The following is a 17,337-nucleotide window of genomic DNA, read 5'->3' as shown; positions in this document are numbered from 1 at the left end:
TCGGGGCCCCCCAGCCCCCCGGCGGCGCGGTGCGGCTCAGCTCGGGGCCCCCCCGGCGGCGCGGCGCGGCTCGGGGCCCCCCCGGCGGCGCAGCGCGACTCGGCTCGGGGCCCCCCCCCGGCGGCGTGGCTCTGCGCCCCCCCGGCCCCCCGGCGGCGCGGCGCTGCTCGGCTCGGGGCCCCCCCGGCCCCCCGGCGGCGCGGCTCGGCTCGGGGCCCCCCCGCCCCCCCGGCGGCGCGGCGCGGCTCGGGGCCCCCCCGGCCCCCCCGGCGGCGCGGCTCGGGTCCTGGGGGCGGGGCTTGCAGCAAGCCCCGCCCCCAGGAATCGGGCCCTGCTCTTGCTAAAGCCGGCCCTGCCTGGAAATACCCTGGTCAGAAAGGAGAGAGATGCATGTCTCTACCCAATGCTCAATCCAAAGGCAATGGCTGGGGAGCCAGAAGCTCGAGAGTGGGTGCCCTTGCTGGACCACTGAGGGGATGTACAGGTGCCCTGAACTGTGACATATATGATGGCTGTGTGTGTGTGTGTGATCTGTATCAGTGTGAATTGCAGTGGAAGTAAGTACCCTAGAAAGGAGAAGTACAGAGAAAAGTCTCAATCTTTTCGGGAAAGTTTTGTGAAAAGAGACAGGGGAAGATGAATTATGAACAGCTGAGGAGACCTTGGCTGGTTGAGGTGTGCACAGAAAGGCAGCTCAGCATTGAGGACCTGATGAAAACACAGTTAGTAGGTTTGCTGTATTCTAATGAACAGAAGAGGAATAATGGTCCAGGTCTGCAGGGAACTTCCAGCCCACTGGCAGAGGGTACAGCTGGCAGGGTAAATCTTGGAGCCAGCTCCTTGGAGGGAAGCAGGTAAGTGGCTGGCAGAGGCACTACCTCTTTTCTATGTAGTCTGAGTGCATCACTGCAACTGGGATCAGAGACGGATCTACAAATAGATCAGGAGAATCTGCAGCTGGAAAGGGACAAACTGCATCTGGAAATGCAGCAGCTAGCAGACCGGGAACAAGAGAGAGAAGACCAGAAGAAACAGCATAAGTACAAGAGAGAAGAAAAGGAGAAGTAGTACCAGCATGAGGAGAGAAAGAAAGACAAACTGCTTCCAAGTCCTTATCCAGTAGGTCGGGGCGGGCAAACTTTTTGGCCTGAGGGCCACATCGGGTTTTCGAAATTGCATGGAAGGCCGGTTAGGGGAGGCTGTGCCTCCCCAAACAGCCAGGTGTGGCATAGTCCCCCCGGGAGTCCTGCCCCATCCACCCCCCCTGTCCTCGACTGCCCCCCGTTGTCCCATCCAACCCCCCCTCACATTCCTGATTGCCCCCCCGGGACTCCTGCCCCCATTCAACCCCCCCCGTTCCCCGCCCTCTGACCGCCCTGCCTCCTGACCACCACCCCGAACTCCCCTGCCCTCTATCCAACTCCCCCATCCCCTTACCGCAGTGCCTGGAGCACCGGTGACTGGTGGTGCTACAGCCACACCTCCCAGAGCACCAGGACAGGCAGCCGCGCTGCCCAGCTGGAGTCAACCACGCCACCGCGCAGCACGGAGCACCAGGTCAGGCTGTGGCTCTGCAACTGGCCAGAGCATTGCACTGGCGGCGCAGTGAGCTGAGGCTGCGGGGGGAGGGGCCACAGCAGGGGAGGGGCCGGGGGCTAGCGTCCCGGGCCAGGAGCTCAGGGGCCGGGCAGGCGGGTCCCGCGGATTGTAATTTTCCCACTTCTGCAGTAGGTAGAACTAGTCCTCAGGTACTTGTCCTGGTAGGTGGTATAGACTCCAAATTACTTCCTCATTTTAGGGAAGGGGATGATATAGATGTGTTTCCAAATGCTTTGGAAAGGGGTTGTGAATTGATAGGTCTCAAAATATAATTGTTAACGGGGATTGTCATTGAGTGGGTGTATTTCCAGTGGGGTCCCAGAGGGATCAGTTCTTGGTCCTATACTATTTAACATGTTTATCAGTGACCTGGGAGAAAACATAAAATCATCCGTGATAAAGTTTGCAGATGACACAAATTAGGGGAGTAGTAAATAATGAAGAGGACAGGTCACTGGTTGAGAGCAATGAGGACCACTTCATAAACTGGGCAGAAGCAAACAATATGTGTTTTAATACAGCTAAATATAAATTTATACCTCTAGGAACAAAGAACATCGGCTGTACTGACAGGATGGGATACTCCATCCTGGAAAGCAGTGACTCTGAAAAAGATTTGGGGGTCATGGTGGATCATCTGCTGAACATGACCTCCCAGGGTGATGCTCTGGCCAAAAGGACTAATGTGATCCTTGGATGAATAAGCGGGAATGTCGAGTAGGAGTAGAGAGGCTATTTTACCTCTGTATTTGGCACTGCTGTTACTGCTGCTGGAGTACTGTGTCCAGTTCTGGTGCTCACAATTCAAGAAGGATGTTGATAAATCGGAGAGGGTTCAGAGAAGAGCCACAAGAATGGTTAAAGGATTAGACAACATGCCTTATAGTGAGAGACTCACAGCTCAATCTATTTAACTTAACAAAGAGAAGGTTAAGAGATAACTTGATTATAGTCAATAAGTACCTAGATTGGGAACAAATATTTAATATTGAGCTCTTCAGTCTAGCAGAGAGGAGTATAATACGATCCAATAGCTGGAAGATGAAACTAGACAAATTCACACTGGAGATAAGGTGTACATTTTTAACAATGAAGATAATTAACCATTAGAGAAATTTACCAAGTGTTGCGATGGAGTTTCCATCACTGACAATTTTCATATCAAGATTGGGTGTTTTTCTATAATATATCCTCTAGGAATTATTTTGGAGAAATTTAGAGGTCTGTGACAGCTTGCAACCCCCCCCTCTTCTCCCCAAGGGGTCCCGACCCCCAGTTTGACAACCCCTGCTCTAGCAATTATTTTGGGGAAGTTATTGGCCTGGATTTGAATGTCTTGTATCTGAATATGTTCCTCCTCTTCAGACAAAGTGTTTGCTGTCACAGAAGGCAATTGAGGGTGATAATTACCTTCCATAGTCAGGTCTGAGAATCTCCAATTCAGAAAAGGTAGTTGTAGTGAGAGGGGTGTGGCCTCCCTCTGAGACTGATGGGGATAAACCACTCTTCATCCCATGGTGGGCAGAGCTAGGTAAGCCACACCCACCCCGCAGGAAGCAGAGGGACAGTACAGGAACCTTAAAAGGTGGGTCCTGCAGCTCAGTTGCACAAGAGCTGGAAAAGGAAGTAGACATTGCTTTCCTGCTGCTGAGCCCTATGCCCGAGATGGAGCTCTGCTGTGCTTAGGACCTAGAGGACGTACCAGGACTACTGACAGACCAGGACCCGGTGGAGCTATTGGGACTGCCGTTGGCTGTGTACCCAGGGAAGATACAGGAATCCCAGGAGATAGAGGTACATGCCAAAGGGGTAGTAGGAAGTAGCAGAGGGATACCAGATGATAATCCAGTTTTGTTGGCAGAATTCAGGTCAGTGTGTTTCAGACGGATCCCCGCTGACCCAGTGGCAGAACCATCCGCCATTGTTAGGACCCTGGGCTAGGACCTGGTGGAGTAGGGTGGGCCTGGGTCCACCTACCCCATGCGGCTGCCTCACCCTGGGGTGGCCGTCTACCCACTTTAGGCCAAGAGGCCAGTGTTTTCTCCCTATCCTCCTGAGCCTGAAGGTAGGCAATAGACTACTTAGTGCTCTTCCCTGCCCAGAGGGTCAGAGCCTTATAGACTGCTTCTTGCTCTGCCCTGCCCAGAGGGCCAGAGCTCTGAGACTGCTTCTTGCTCTGCCCCATCCCGAGGGCTAGAGCCCTGATACTGCTAATTCCCCATTGAGCCTTGCCTTTATAGATAAGTGGTAGTGTGGGGTGCGTGGCATCCCTCCAAGACTGATGGGGAGCGATGGCCACAGCCCTCTACAGTAGTTATAGACATCCTTTATGTGGTTTCTTGAGTTACAAGTAATATGTGTAATATGGAGCCAACCAATAGGGTCAAAACAGTCAATGCTATTCTGGCCAGGATTCAGTCACTGGATCTGATTAATACCCTTGACCATAATGCTGAAAGGATTTAGGGTTCTGATATTTCTTGAAGGGCAGTCGAGAAGGGCATGATGGTATCTGCTGATAGCTATTCCGATCTTGTATCCGATGGTGAGCATAGAGGTGACCGTGGTGGACCTCGTAGAACTGATCATAGAAATAATACATTCAGAGACTTGAAAGGTGTCTTGAGGGGCAGAACCAGTGGTGAAAATAGCCGTTCCTCTCTTCTCTTCTTATCCTCTGGAGGTAAAGAAGGGAGCATTGGAGAAGAGCTCCTCTTATTTGCTGTTGATCTTTTGCTGGATCCAAGACTGATGAGGACTCAAGCAGGATGGAGCTGAGCCATTACTGTGGGATAATGAGTAGGGAGGTGGATTCAGAACGTTGCACAAGAGCAGTTCTCACTGGCTGGGGTTGCACTCCCTAAATCGCAGGTTTAAGAGTCAAAAGTATTAGGTACCTGGTTATGCACTGTTTCTGAATGGTTTCATACCTGTGTCTTAGCTCTGCTCACAGAACTTGTATGTGCCATAGATAAAGTTCTCATTCTCGAAATGGCTCTGCTAGCAGAGGCCATTTCCAAAGCACATTTATCTCATCTTGATGCAGATCCACAGACTTGGAGACCTTCTTAGCCACATCCTTCCCTTTCTTTGAAGGTAGCACAGCAGAGGCTGCTGGAGTTGAAGGTACAATCAGAATGGATGGAGGTCCATAAGATTTCTATTTATCCTAACCCAGAGGATGTTCTCTGCCTATCCCCTGTATCTGATGTCTTTTCAGCTTCTGTGTTAGCTGGCTCTCCTTCTTAGCTCTTGGAGTACACATGATAGAGATTGAGCACTTCGATGAAGGGCATCCCTTTCCAAAGTAAGTAAGGCATCCAGAATATGCATCTGATGTGGAAAACACCTCCAGACAGGAGACATGTTTGAATCCAGGTTTCCTCTTCAGAGCCACCATTTGAATTATTTATTAAAATTCTTACTTTAAAACTAAACTGCCCTAACTGACTACACTATAAATTAACTCCTATCCTTAGCTCCACCTGAAGAACTATGTGAGGGGTTTTAGCATCTGTATCAAATGTCCGGAGAGGCAGCTGTGGATCACCATGCCCCTTTTATAGCCTGGCCCCTAGACTGTTCCGGAACCAGGGAAAGGAAGGATAGGAAGGGATACGTGAGCTCTCCAATGGGCACTGCTAGTTATTATGGCTGGAACTCTGCCACACTTGGAAAGTGCAAGTACATTTCTATGCTACCGTGGGTTGAAGCTGTAACCGCTAATATCTGAGTATTTATACTGGATTTATTACTGATGACTATGACATCTCCAGTTTTATCAGATATGTAATATGTAGAGTATCAGAGGGGTAGCCGTGTTAGTCTGAATCTGTAAAAAGCAACAGAGGGTCCTGTGGCACCTTTAAGACTAACAGAAGTATTGGGAGCATAAGCTTTCGTGGGTAAGAACCTCACTTCTTCAGATGCAAGTAATGGAAATCTCCAGAGGCAGGTATAAATCAGTATGGAGATAACTAATCTCGTTATCTCCATACTGATTTATACCTGCCTCTGGAGATTTCCATTACTTGCATCTGAAGAAGTGAGGTTCTTACCCACGAAAGCTTATGCTCCCAATACTTCTGTTAGTCTTAAAGGTGCCACAGGACCCTCTGTCGTAATATGTAGACGCACTTAAAAAATGCTGAAGGGGTGGGTGGGCGTGTGTGTGTTGGAGAGTTTTTGATTGGGTTTTATTTACAGTATGTGTAAGTAATAATTATGTAATGAGGTCTAATGTACTATATTGATCTCTACTGGTTATATTTATTGCAGGAATAGAACTGCTTTTTAACCTGTTCCCTGCAGTACATAGTGGAAGAGACGAAAGTGTTGAAATTCTGAAGAAAGGCAACTTATTGGGTGTCTCACCAGGTGGAAGTCGAGAAGCATTCTTTAGTGATGAAAACTACAACCTCCTGTGGGGTAATCGCAAAGGCTTTGCTCAAGTGGCTATAGATGCAAAAGTGGTGAGTGGTTTCTTTTGTGTGTATATAAATATGTTTAACCCACTGATCATTGTGTGTTACATGCCCGTCTCTGCGCCCAAGCCACAAAAAATGAGTCTATTACAGCTGCTAGCTACAGAGACTAGCTCTTTAACTGAAGCTTTCAATACTCATGCTTTTCACTCTGGAAGGAGGCGAGCATCAGGCCAGGGGTTGAGGAGGCGAGCGCCGGGCCAGGGGTTGAGGAGGCGAGTGGCAGACCGGGTGCTGAGCAAGGAGAGGGCCAGGCCTGGAGTCGAGTAGGAGTGGGGCCCGGGGGTGGAGTGTGTGTGGGGCTGAGGGTAGAAGAGGCAGGATAGGCAGCTAGCATTCCCCAAGGGAAACTTCAGCCACCACCCATGATTTTGCTGTGGTGCTGGGAATACCTTTACAAGACCTGAATAAGAGCTCTATGTAGCTCAAAAGCTTCTTTCTCTCACCAACAGAAGCTGGTTCAATGAAAGATATTACCTAGGGTTACCATCCGTCCAGGTTTCCCCAGACATGTCCGGTTTTTTTAGCTTTAAATGGCCGTCCGGGGGGGATTTCTAATAAGGTAGAAATGTCCGGGATTTCCCCCTTTCCCTCATGCAGAATGTGGTGTGGCTGATTGGACGGCTGTGCCTGATTGAAAGCCGCTCGCAGCCACTGGGGCCTCTAGCAGCCAGAGTCCCTCCCCCGCTCCCTCCTCCCCCGCAGAGCAGTGCCTTATTTGTTTGGCTGCACTTGGAGCCCGCAGCTCCCCCTCGGCCTGGTGGTGAGGGATAGGCAAGGGACAGGGAACGGGGGGGTTAGATTGGTCGGGGGTTCTGGGGGGGCTGTCAGGAGAAGGGGGTGTAGAGAGCGGTTGGGCCAGGCAAGGGACAGGGAGGTTAGATTGGTCGGGGGTTCTGGGGGGGGGGGCTGTCGGGAGAAGGGGGTGTAGAGAGTGGTTGGGGTAGTCAGGGGACAGGGAGCAGGAAGACTTAGATAGGGGGTGGGGTCCTGGGGGCAGTTAGGGTGTGGGGGGACAGGTAGGAAGTAGGGGGATTCTGAGAGGGGCGGGAAGTGGGAGGGGGCGGGGCTAGGGCGGCACCCCGTGTCCTCTTTTTTGATTGTTGAAATATGGTAACCCTATATTACCTCACCCTCCTTGTCTCCCCAATGGAATAAAACAGTTTTTGTTAATCTTCCCTTAGGTCTGGTCTACACTACAGACTTACATTAGTATAACTGTGTTGCTCAGGGGTGTGAAAAATCCATCGTAACTGCCAGTGTAGACAGTGCTTTGTCAGCAGGAGAGCCTCTCCCGTAGATGTAGCTACTGCCTCTTGGGCAGGTGAATTAACTACACTGTCTCCCATCAGCGTAGAGTGTCTTTATTTAAGCGCTATCGTGGAACAGCTGGCTTCACCAATGCAGCATTTCAATTGTTGACTTGTCCTTAGATCCTTACCCACCTGTCAAAGGTATTTTGTGATAGGGGTCTTTAATTGGGTCCTTGAACTAAAGATAGCTTAACTATTTTAAAAAAGAAGTAGGGAAATATGAAAAAAAAAATACCTAAAAGCTAGCACTGAACTGCAATTAATGATGGTATAGTGCAAGCTACAGTCTAGAGAGAGATTATAATTTTACTCAAATAGTCTGTATTCATGCTCTAGAACAGAGTTTATGTATACATACCATAAGAGCGAGTGTGTGTGTCTGTGTATAAAAATATGATGAATAAAGTTGGTATTGACAATATTGTATCAAAGCATGCCCTTCTGTGGGCTGTTGTAGAAGCAGTAGAGATCTCCAATTTTGAGAATTCTTGTTTTTCCATCTCAAAAATGTAAAGGGTTAGTACTAACACATATTTTTAGTGGAGGGGACTAAAATAATAATGTTTTAAAGGCCCACTTTTAATTAATTTCTCATTTTATAAATTATCAGATTGGGTTTTCTGAGTCTTCAAGTCAATCTTTAGTCACAATTACATGCTGTAAATTTGGGAGTTCTTCATACAAAGCAAACAGGTTGAATCCTTGCTTTAAGTGGAAAACTGAGTAGATGTCCTATTGTCTGTGTCTCCATAATATAGATTCTATCATACCCCTCCCTATAAGACTGTTGTCCCTGAAATTACTGCCACATAAGTAGTGCAGTGTGATAGGCGACTTAGAAAATATAATTTGGCATTACCTGAAAATACAGAATTATTGACAGAAAATTATAAATGATACCAAAAACATTAATGGACTGAGAAATGGTAAGTTCTCCCTGCAGGAGGCACGTTTAGGAATAAACAATAGCAACTTAAATGGAAAATCTCAAACTTTTCTTAAAAGTTTTGGCCCAGATCTTGGGCTGTATCTGATCTGTGCTCAGTGCATCTCAACATGGGAGGTGCAAAAGTAGATTTGTCATCTTTGCACTCTCCTGACCCTGGGGCTACTGGGCCTCAGTGTTGGTGACGCTTTGAGGACGCTCTGTTTTAAGTAGACTGCCCTTGGCCTCAAGGGACCATAATGGCAACCATGGATCTCCAGGGTGTAGACACCCCCTAGTCATGCTTCCTTTTCCCCAGCTACTCCTCCTCCCCCATGCTGGGAGTTGGAGAAGAAGGTGTAATGAGAGCTGCTCTGATGTCTCTGGGTCACTTCATAGGCAGAAGAACTCCACATGTGGCTGGTTAAGCCAGCTTTAGGAAGAACTGGTGCAAAAGAGGATTGGGCCTGTTCTTTCTAGCAGGCAAATATACTATAGTAAGAACATGGAAGTTATGAATCTCTCCCCACTTTCTAGTGTCTGGTTATGCAGCATAGGACATGTGATGGAAATGGAAGCAAAGTTCTATACCATGCCATGTACATGGTTGGCACTCGATCTATAATGACAATAATGAAGATACTGTCACAACATAAGATTTAGGAATAGGGTGACCAGCCAGCAAATGTGAAAAATCAGGAGTGGGTGGGTGGGTAATAGGAGCCTATATAAGAAAAAGACCCAAAAAATCGGGCATGTCTCTATCAAATTGGGACATCTGGTCACCCTATTTAGGAAGAACCTCTGCTGTGACGTGATGTGACCTATACTAGCTCAATATGTGCATCAGAGGGACAATCTGTATCATATTTGAGGGGAAATAAGTTTCTGAGAAATTATAGTTTCTTAAAACTATTTAGTATTAAAGGCATTAGAAAGGAAACATTCAGTTACGCATGATCATCCTTTCTTGTCCCCTTCCCCAAGATTTGCAGGTGTTTCATAGTAAAAGTGGGACTCTTACATTGCATAGTCTGTTTTCTATAGGACTTTTGCAAGATTTTGTTACCAAAATAATATATGTCTGGATGATTATTTATTATTATTATTATTATTATTATTTTGTCTAACTCACTAGTACTCTGACTTCTTAGGCACTGAAAAAAACTGCTGAACAAACTCATGAAACTGATAATTCTGATATCTGTGGAATTATTTTTTCTGCTTCTAAATGTTACCCTGTCAGTGTTGTTTTGGTGTTCATCGTGATAACAGCAACATGTGAGGAAGGTTCTAAGAAATCTCAGAAAATGGAGCCTGACCTGGTACATAACTAGCTGTAGTTTTTCCTGACAAACATGCGACTCCTTTTGAGTTTCTAGTCATGATAACTTATCAGTTTCATTTTGATTTAATAGGATGGTAAAGTGGACTATAACCACATGACATAGATGCAGAATGCCTCTCTACAGAGATGATGAAATATTTAAAACAAAAACTGAGGCTGAACTTAGTCTTACCACTTCTTTTTCCTCATTTCTTAGCCCATCATCCCTTTGTTTACACAGAATATTCGGGAAGGATATAGGACATTTGGAAAAATAGGTATGATTTACTTTATATGCATCTTTTCAAATTCTTGGAGTTTTCTTTTATTTATATTTTCAAAATCAACTGTTTCTGGGAAATACTAGTCTTGTGAATTTCTTTCGAATCTTTTTTTCTCTTTTAACTCTAGTAACTGTTTCTTTGTCATGTAAACTGAAGTGCACATGGGTTATCTAATCTGAATATGCATTTATTGGACTAAGCATTAATTGTTCTCTACATGGTGACCCATTTAACCTGATACTGAATAGGCAGGAGGTAATGTACGAGTAGATAATTATTTTCAAGAATATGTGGCCTGCATATTGTTTGACCTACTTTATGTAGCCTTTCATCAAACACCCATATCATTTAAAATGTTTTAATTGCAGTCCAGACACCATTGTGATTCAGGGACACTGCTGACTTCTAAGGTTCTCTCTCAAAATGTAAACCTCCCCTCCCCTTTTTCTAATTCACAGGGTTTTTCAGGTGGTTCTATGAACGTTCTCGAGTGCTACTCATTCCTGGATATGGAGGGTTCCCAGTCAAACTTCGCACATACGTTGGAGATCCCATTCCATATGATCCAAATATAACAGCTACGGAACTAGTTGAAAAGGTAAGTTGGCTCTTGGTATCTTGATTATAATACTTGTCATTTTATTTTGATCTGAGTGAAAATACTACTTAGGTTCCAATATCAGACCCCAGTCCAAACACATCTATAGTCATCTGAGCTGTGCCAGTCCTGAAAGACTAATGGGTCTGAATGACCCAGGAGAGACTCATCAAGTTAGCAGGAAGTTCTTCTCGGAGATCCAAAGGGGAGAGGAGAAAAGGATCTATTGCTGCAAACTGTGGAACACAGTTGGAATTAGAGAGCTAACACAAACTTCCTATCTCTAACCACCTGCTCTTATTCCTATTAGACTCCTCACCTATGCTCTGCCACATACAGTTCCTCATCTCCAAATAGGAACAGCACTACTGTGTGGTCAGGGATAGGTAGACACCCTCAGCAGAGTGGTTTTATTTTTGTGATGATGTTAATATAAAAAATGCCTGGCAATGCTTTGGGGCATGAGAAAGGGGCATAGTTAATATGTGATTTATTTTTTTGGTTGCAAGTGATTAAATTTGGAGGTCAGATACAGTTCCCTCACTGCACTTTCTTGACTAGTAGCTCATTCAGGAAGTCGTTTAGGGCAAACATTAAGCACAACCTCCTCAGCAATACTATAGGAATTTTTAATGGTCCATGGCTGCCAAGTCTCTTCTTTAACAGCTTAGACAATGAGTGTAGAAATCTGAAAAGAACAGTGCTCCTGTATTCTTCCCTCCCAGACTTTGCCTCTTCCAGCCCCCACCGCCGCCCAAATTATAATCAATACAATAGGGAAGAAAATACTTACCCTGTTGGGTTGTTTGGAATCTGGAAACTATGTGGTAACTGTATTAATGAAAGGAGGAAGTGTAGAATAGCTATATAGGCATTCCACAGCCATCATAGCTTCCCTATAGCCTACACCCCAAACCACAGATTACCTTGCAAAGGTTTTGTCTGCTTAGCTTCATCAGAGGCAGGTCCTTATCCACAAGGCATAAGAGGTGTTGTTTCAGGATGTCTTGCATCATAGCTCCTTGCCCTCAGGCAGCTTCTGTAAGCTTTTTCTGCGGAGGCTAGAAGGACTGTACAATTATTGCCTCTTTCCTCTTGTTTTTTTTTTAAATCCTTTTCTATTTTGTGATATCTCTTGATTCTATAGTGATAAGTGAAGCATAAATGCTTACATGGTTAGAAGACAGTTGAGGAACTGCACAAAGCAGTTTATAAAACTGACTTCCTGAAGGAGCAAAATACCTTTTCTGCTCCCAGGTTCCACTCATTTGGATCTGGGAATACAGGAGCAGTTAGATTCCCCCACCAGCATAAACATGATTTCAGACACTTACAAGTTCAGAGAAGCATTTGTTTTCCCTTAGATTCAGATCATCAACGTCCTGTCTCTCCTTCCCCCTCACCACCAGCACAGAGGGGAAGGGCATCCTTAGTGTACAATGGGTAAAGCCAGGGACAAGGGGAAAAAAACAAACAAACAAAACAAACAAACACATTTTGCCCTTTTAAAAATTTCCAAACAAAAAATCATCTAATCATCACCTTGTTCTATCCTGTAAGATAGATGCAGAGGCCAAAGAGAAGTCCACAAAGGAAAGGGTGACTTCTTTTCAAAGGAACAAGGGGAAAGGGTAGAAGCCTTACTCAGGCAAAATGACAAGTCAGCCCCTGGAATTTAGGAGGTTTCCATGTTCTCCTCCTATATTTGCTTGGTAAAGGGGCACTCCTGCAGAAAGCTGAAGCGGCAGGGTTTCAGTGGTCTCCTCTTTGAGGACTGTGGGATTGCAAAGTGTATCTGAGGGCATAATTTGACCTGGAAAATCTTTCAGTAATGAAGATGCCCGAGAAAGGGACAGAGCTTGACTCTAAATCCAGGAGTTTGCAGACGTGACTGGGTTAGTGAAACGTCATGCCATTTGTGAGGTGCAATTACTATTTATCCCAGATTAAGTTGTCCTGTGAATTTAAGTTGCTGATGAACAGCTGACAGTGCTATTTGATAAATATCACTTTGAACACACAAGATCATGCAGGCTCCTATTATTTGTAATACTTTAATTTGAGCAGAGGCAGGGGAATATCTTAAAGGTTCTCTGAAGAGCAAAGGCAACTATTTGTTTTGCCCTCTACTGATCCCTCCTGACTTGGAGGAATTACCTCATCATTTTTTCCCCAAAGACATCTTTCTGGGGCTGTTAAGTTTATTTTGCAATAGAAATGACAATTTTCTATAGTCTTCACTTCCCTGTCTTTGGTATTGGAACTGACTAGTGATGTCTCACAAGGCTATATCCTAAAATCTTCAAACACAATCCCTATTTATGTTTAAGAAAAAAATCTAGCCTTTGTTTGATTTATGGGGGAGAGGAACAGAGAGAATAACAATTTGTGGGTAGTCTTGGGGACTATTTAGAGAGAAACAGATTTAGCTCAGGATATCACTTAAGGCTGCAATACTAATTTAATCTTCCAGTGATTTTATTCAAGTTCTCCTGTAAAGAATGGAAAAGTCTATTTCTAAGAAAAAATACATGGAAATAAAATCCCTGAGGCTGGTTTATTTACTTATCCTAAAGGAGCAATGTGTCAGGATAATGCTCTGTTCCCATCCTCTGCTGCCCCAGAAACTGGTCACACCCACTTTCTTTGAGTTCAGTCTGTATTTTATTACAAATCCTTCTCCCAACACCAGTACAGTGCAACATCAGTTTTTAATTCCTACAGTTTTTAGTCCCTCTTTACCAGGACCCTAGGAAATGAGCTCTTCCTGTTTTGGGAGCTGTTTCAGTCTGGCTCAGTCTTCCCCTCTTGTAACACTTCCTCTCTGGTTTATCAGGTTAGCCAACTGAGGCCTAATTAGTTCCTTGCCTCCCCAGCATAGCTTTCTGATTAGCTACTTGCTCAATCAGCCATCACTGGGAAACTAATTCAGGCTACAGTGATCAGAGTGCTGACCCACCTGTCAGGCCTCAGTACTCTGTCACAAGAAACTAATAGCAGAAAGGTTTCACTTTGCAGGTCATCTTGAAATATGTAAACTCAGAGGCAATTTCTCTTGATTTTCCATTTAAAAAAAAAAAGAAAATATATTAATACAACATGAAATTAAAGACCCAAAAATCAGGAAAAGGTTAATGTTTTCACAGTGATTTCGGGAGATCTTCCAAGAGATGAAAGTGAATTAGATGCCAGTTCCCATTGACTTGCATTGACTGCCCTTTGTGCATTTTGAAAGTCTGCCCCTGATCCTGTACTATTATTATAGTCAATCCTACTCTTCGGCCTCCTAAACAGTAAATACCTCACAGAGCCCTTCAAAATGTGTAACAAGGAACCACACTCCAGTCACTTTTTCTCTTGTATGGACACATACAAAATAGGGACAAGGTATTGGACCAACCTCTGCTGGTGAAAGAGAAACTTTTGAGCTACACCCAGCTCTTTTTCAGGTCTGGGAAAGGTACCCAGGGTGTCACTGCCTAATAGAAGGTGGAGCAGATTGTTAAGCATAAGAAGTTAACATATGTTGCAAGAGACTGTTCAAGATGCGGTGGACAATTACCACATCTGCAGTCTTAGGACAAAGGAGAGTTAGTGGATCATAGATTGTGGGAATGAGACATAAAACCAGCATCTCTATTAAGTCCACAATTTTTAGTGTCTAGCAAGGTTATGAATTTAAGCTCCCAGTCTCTTCTTTTGAAGCTGGTATGCAGGTTTTTCTTTGATTACAAGGACAGAGAGGTCAGATATGGAGTTGATCATTTCAGGAAAAGTGTTTGCCCATGGGTGATAGGGTGTTTTTATCTATTATTGGGACCAACGCAGTCACAACAACACTACATTCAAGATATATAGTTGTATATCTGCAAATGATAAATGTTATGAGACAGATCCTCAGCTGGCATGAGCTGGCTGAGGTTCTGGCCTTACTGGAGCACTGTGGGCGTTAATGCTACTATCAGAAATGTTTTTCTTTTCCTGACTCCCATCCATTTAAATAATTTAGAAAATCGTGGCCAATATATGTGCCTAATCTTAGGCTCACTAATCCATAGTTAGGTGCCTAAATAAATAGTCTGATTTTTTCCACTAGTGTTGAGCACCCAAGAGCTCCCATTGACTTCTTTAACTAAAATATTATTTTGATGCTGAGGGGAAACTGTAGTATCAGTTTGGGTGGAATAAGTGGGCCCAGAGACCAGGAGGTGTTAACATGATTATTGTTGTACAATATGAACCATTTTAAACAAGCAATAGAGAGTCCTGTGGCACCTTTAAGACTAACAGATGTATTGGAGTATAAGCTTTCGTGGGTGAATGCCCACTTCATCATTCACCCACGAAAGCTTATGCTCCAATACATCTGTTAGTCTTAAAAGGTGCCACAGGACTCTGTTGCTTTTTACAGCTCCAGACTAACACGGCTACCCCTCTGATTTTAAACATGGTTTGGGGTCTTGAGTACAGAGACCTTAGGCTGCTTAGTTATTGTGGCAAACACACGAGAAAACTCATGGCAAAGGCTGAAATGTATTGACTGAGATACATGTAAGGAAAAGAATCAAAATAAGGCCAAAAGCATTGAAATTAAGTGATTATGCAAAACAAATAATTCCTTTTTCAGAGATAGAGGATATGGGTTAGAGTCTCTTGCTCTGTCAAGCAGCCCATCTTGGTGAGGAAGAGTTAGTTTTGCTGTTCAATTTTGAGTCCTGCTTGTGACAAAAACAGACAGAGAAGAAGAGATGGAATAGTAAAAGTTGGCAGAAATAGGGTTTTTGTTGATGTACTCAGGATACAAAGAGGCTAGTCAGTGATATCATCCGATTTGGTCTGTTCAGGTCCCTTACCTCTGCCAGTTCTTCCCTGACTGGCAGAGCTGGATGGACTATCTCACCTTGTTATGTTGGGTCCATGTGGTGCTTTTGGTCTCTGGATTAGGCAGAAAGCTGAGACAGACAGAGAGAGAGAGGGGACAGTAGTAGATGGTGAGGGACAGAAAGGGACACGAGAGAGAAGGATATTGTTGGACCTCATATGAAGTTGGGGTCCTTGCTGGGGCAGTGGTGAGGGTTAGGCACAGGGCTGTCCTTAGGATTTATGGTGCCCTATGCAGCATTATTAAACTGGTGCCTCTTGGCCCGACGGCAGCCCAGAAGGGGAGGGATAAGGCAGTAAAGGATACTGAAGGGAGACAGGGATGGACAGAAAGGACAGGAAGACTTTGGAAGCCAGTTTTTTGTACTATAGTAATTAAAATTAAAGTGTGTATTTTAGATAAGAGTGGTCCTTTGAAGGATTTATTTAAAAAACTATGTCTGAAGATCCAAGCATTTAAGGCTGAAGATGAATACTCAGATAGTGAATCTAAAAATCTGTGTAAGGATTTTTAGAGATGTCATTTTATCATCTTCAGCAATACACTAATTAAATATTTTTAAAGCAAATTTTAAACTAAGGTCCCATAGACTAACTTGTTTTGAGTAAATATTTCAGTAATACACAACTGTTTTTGTCAGTAAATTCAGAAGCTGACAGTATATACCTGGGAGTTGGCAAATGCCTGTTAGATGGCTTCATTACCACTTGAATGACTCTTTAACAGTTTCAGTGTTGTGCTAATAGGTCTGGCAGGCCGGAAGACTTTCACTTTTAAGTTACAAGATCCCCTCTGGAGTAAGAGGCACCAGGCTGCAGCTGCCAACTATGGAAGCCTGCAGGAAGGATCAGAACAGGGATAGGAAGAGGCGGGAAGGTGGACACTAAGACCCAGGGGTACCCCAAATTTTTGGTTGCGCAGCCACGTATGCCTAAGTACAGCCCTGGTTAGGCATCCCCACTGGTGTGCTAAGGTCCATGTATCACAATGAAAATCCCCGAGCAGCAGCAGCGCTAATGTTTTTTCCTTTCCCTCACAAAGTCTCTAAAAGGACCCCAAAAGGGGGTGATGGGCACAATAGCCCATCCTTTCTTTATTTTGTCCACCAGTTAGGATTAATTTCTGAAGTACCAATTTTGGTCCATTGATTTCACGTCCCATACTCCTCTTGTTTACCAGACATGATTTTAAGTACCATCCTTGGGTGTTATCAGTAGATCCTCTCTGTTTAATTCAGTCTCCTTTTTCCTTCTTTTCTTAAATAATGTTCTATAGCAAGTGACTGTGACAATTATAAACTTTTACCCACTTTTGACACATTAAGCTCATAATCAGAGAAGGCCCTCTGGGCCCTGATCATTACAACAGAGCAAGGGAAAGGGTTGAGGCTGAATATTTATCCAATTTTAGTCTGAGCAAAATTACAGTAGATGAGATTTAACATGCCTTAAAAAAAACAAAAACAAGGTTTTACATTCCAATCCTCCCTGTAGCAGTGCAAAGACTCACCAGTGCAGCACCTCCTGCTGGTTGGGAATTAGCTCTTCCAGCCCAGAGCACCCGCTGCAGGCTGGTGTCTCACCTGCCGCTGGCCCCCCGTGTCCCTCCCAGACCCCGGTGTCCCTTAACCTTGGGGTGCTGCCCCCTGGCAGTGCCCTCACATTCTGGGTCTCCCCACCCAGGGAAACCCCCCCACCCTGTCTCAGTGGCTACTGCCAGTCACCATCTAGCCCCCGCTCACTGGGGCAGACTGCAGTCTGTAAACCACTCATTGCCAAGGGGGTAGGGCACCTATTCCCAGGCTACACTTCTGTAACCCCAGTACTTTTCCCGGCTTTTAGCAAGGCCTGCAGGTTCTCCAGGCTGGAGCTCCCCAGCGTCTCTAGTCTTTTCCCATTCCTGGTCCTCCTCAGCTCTCCGGCAGC

At 45.0% G+C, this 17,337-nt stretch overlaps 2 protein-coding genes across 3 annotated transcripts in view; both read left to right on the top strand.

The window, feature by feature from the left end:
- LOC101935745 (DGAT1/2-independent enzyme synthesizing storage lipids-like) overlaps positions 1-17,337 on the top strand; it is a 112,151-nt gene that overhangs the window by 27,740 nt on the left and 67,074 nt on the right. The window lies entirely within an intron of this gene.
- Positions 1-17,337, top strand: part of LOC101951255 (DGAT1/2-independent enzyme synthesizing storage lipids-like) — a 47,674-nt gene that overhangs the window by 27,753 nt on the left and 2,584 nt on the right. For both annotated transcript variants that reach the window (XM_024107437.3, XM_005301189.4), the window contains exons 4-6: positions 5,878-6,071; positions 9,866-9,926; positions 10,391-10,530. In XM_024107437.3, the coding sequence (XP_023963205.1) occupies positions 5,878-6,071; positions 9,866-9,926; positions 10,391-10,530 (395 nt within the window). The remainder of the gene's footprint in view (positions 1-5,877; positions 6,072-9,865; positions 9,927-10,390; positions 10,531-17,337) is intronic.

The sequence above is a fragment of the Chrysemys picta genome, chromosome 2 (assembly GCF_011386835.1).
Source record: "Chrysemys picta bellii isolate R12L10 chromosome 2, ASM1138683v2, whole genome shotgun sequence".
Taxonomy (NCBI): domain Eukaryota; kingdom Metazoa; phylum Chordata; order Testudines; family Emydidae; genus Chrysemys; species Chrysemys picta.
The sequence above is the reverse complement of the archived record's forward strand: the minus strand, read 5'-3'. Positions and strand labels throughout refer to the sequence as shown.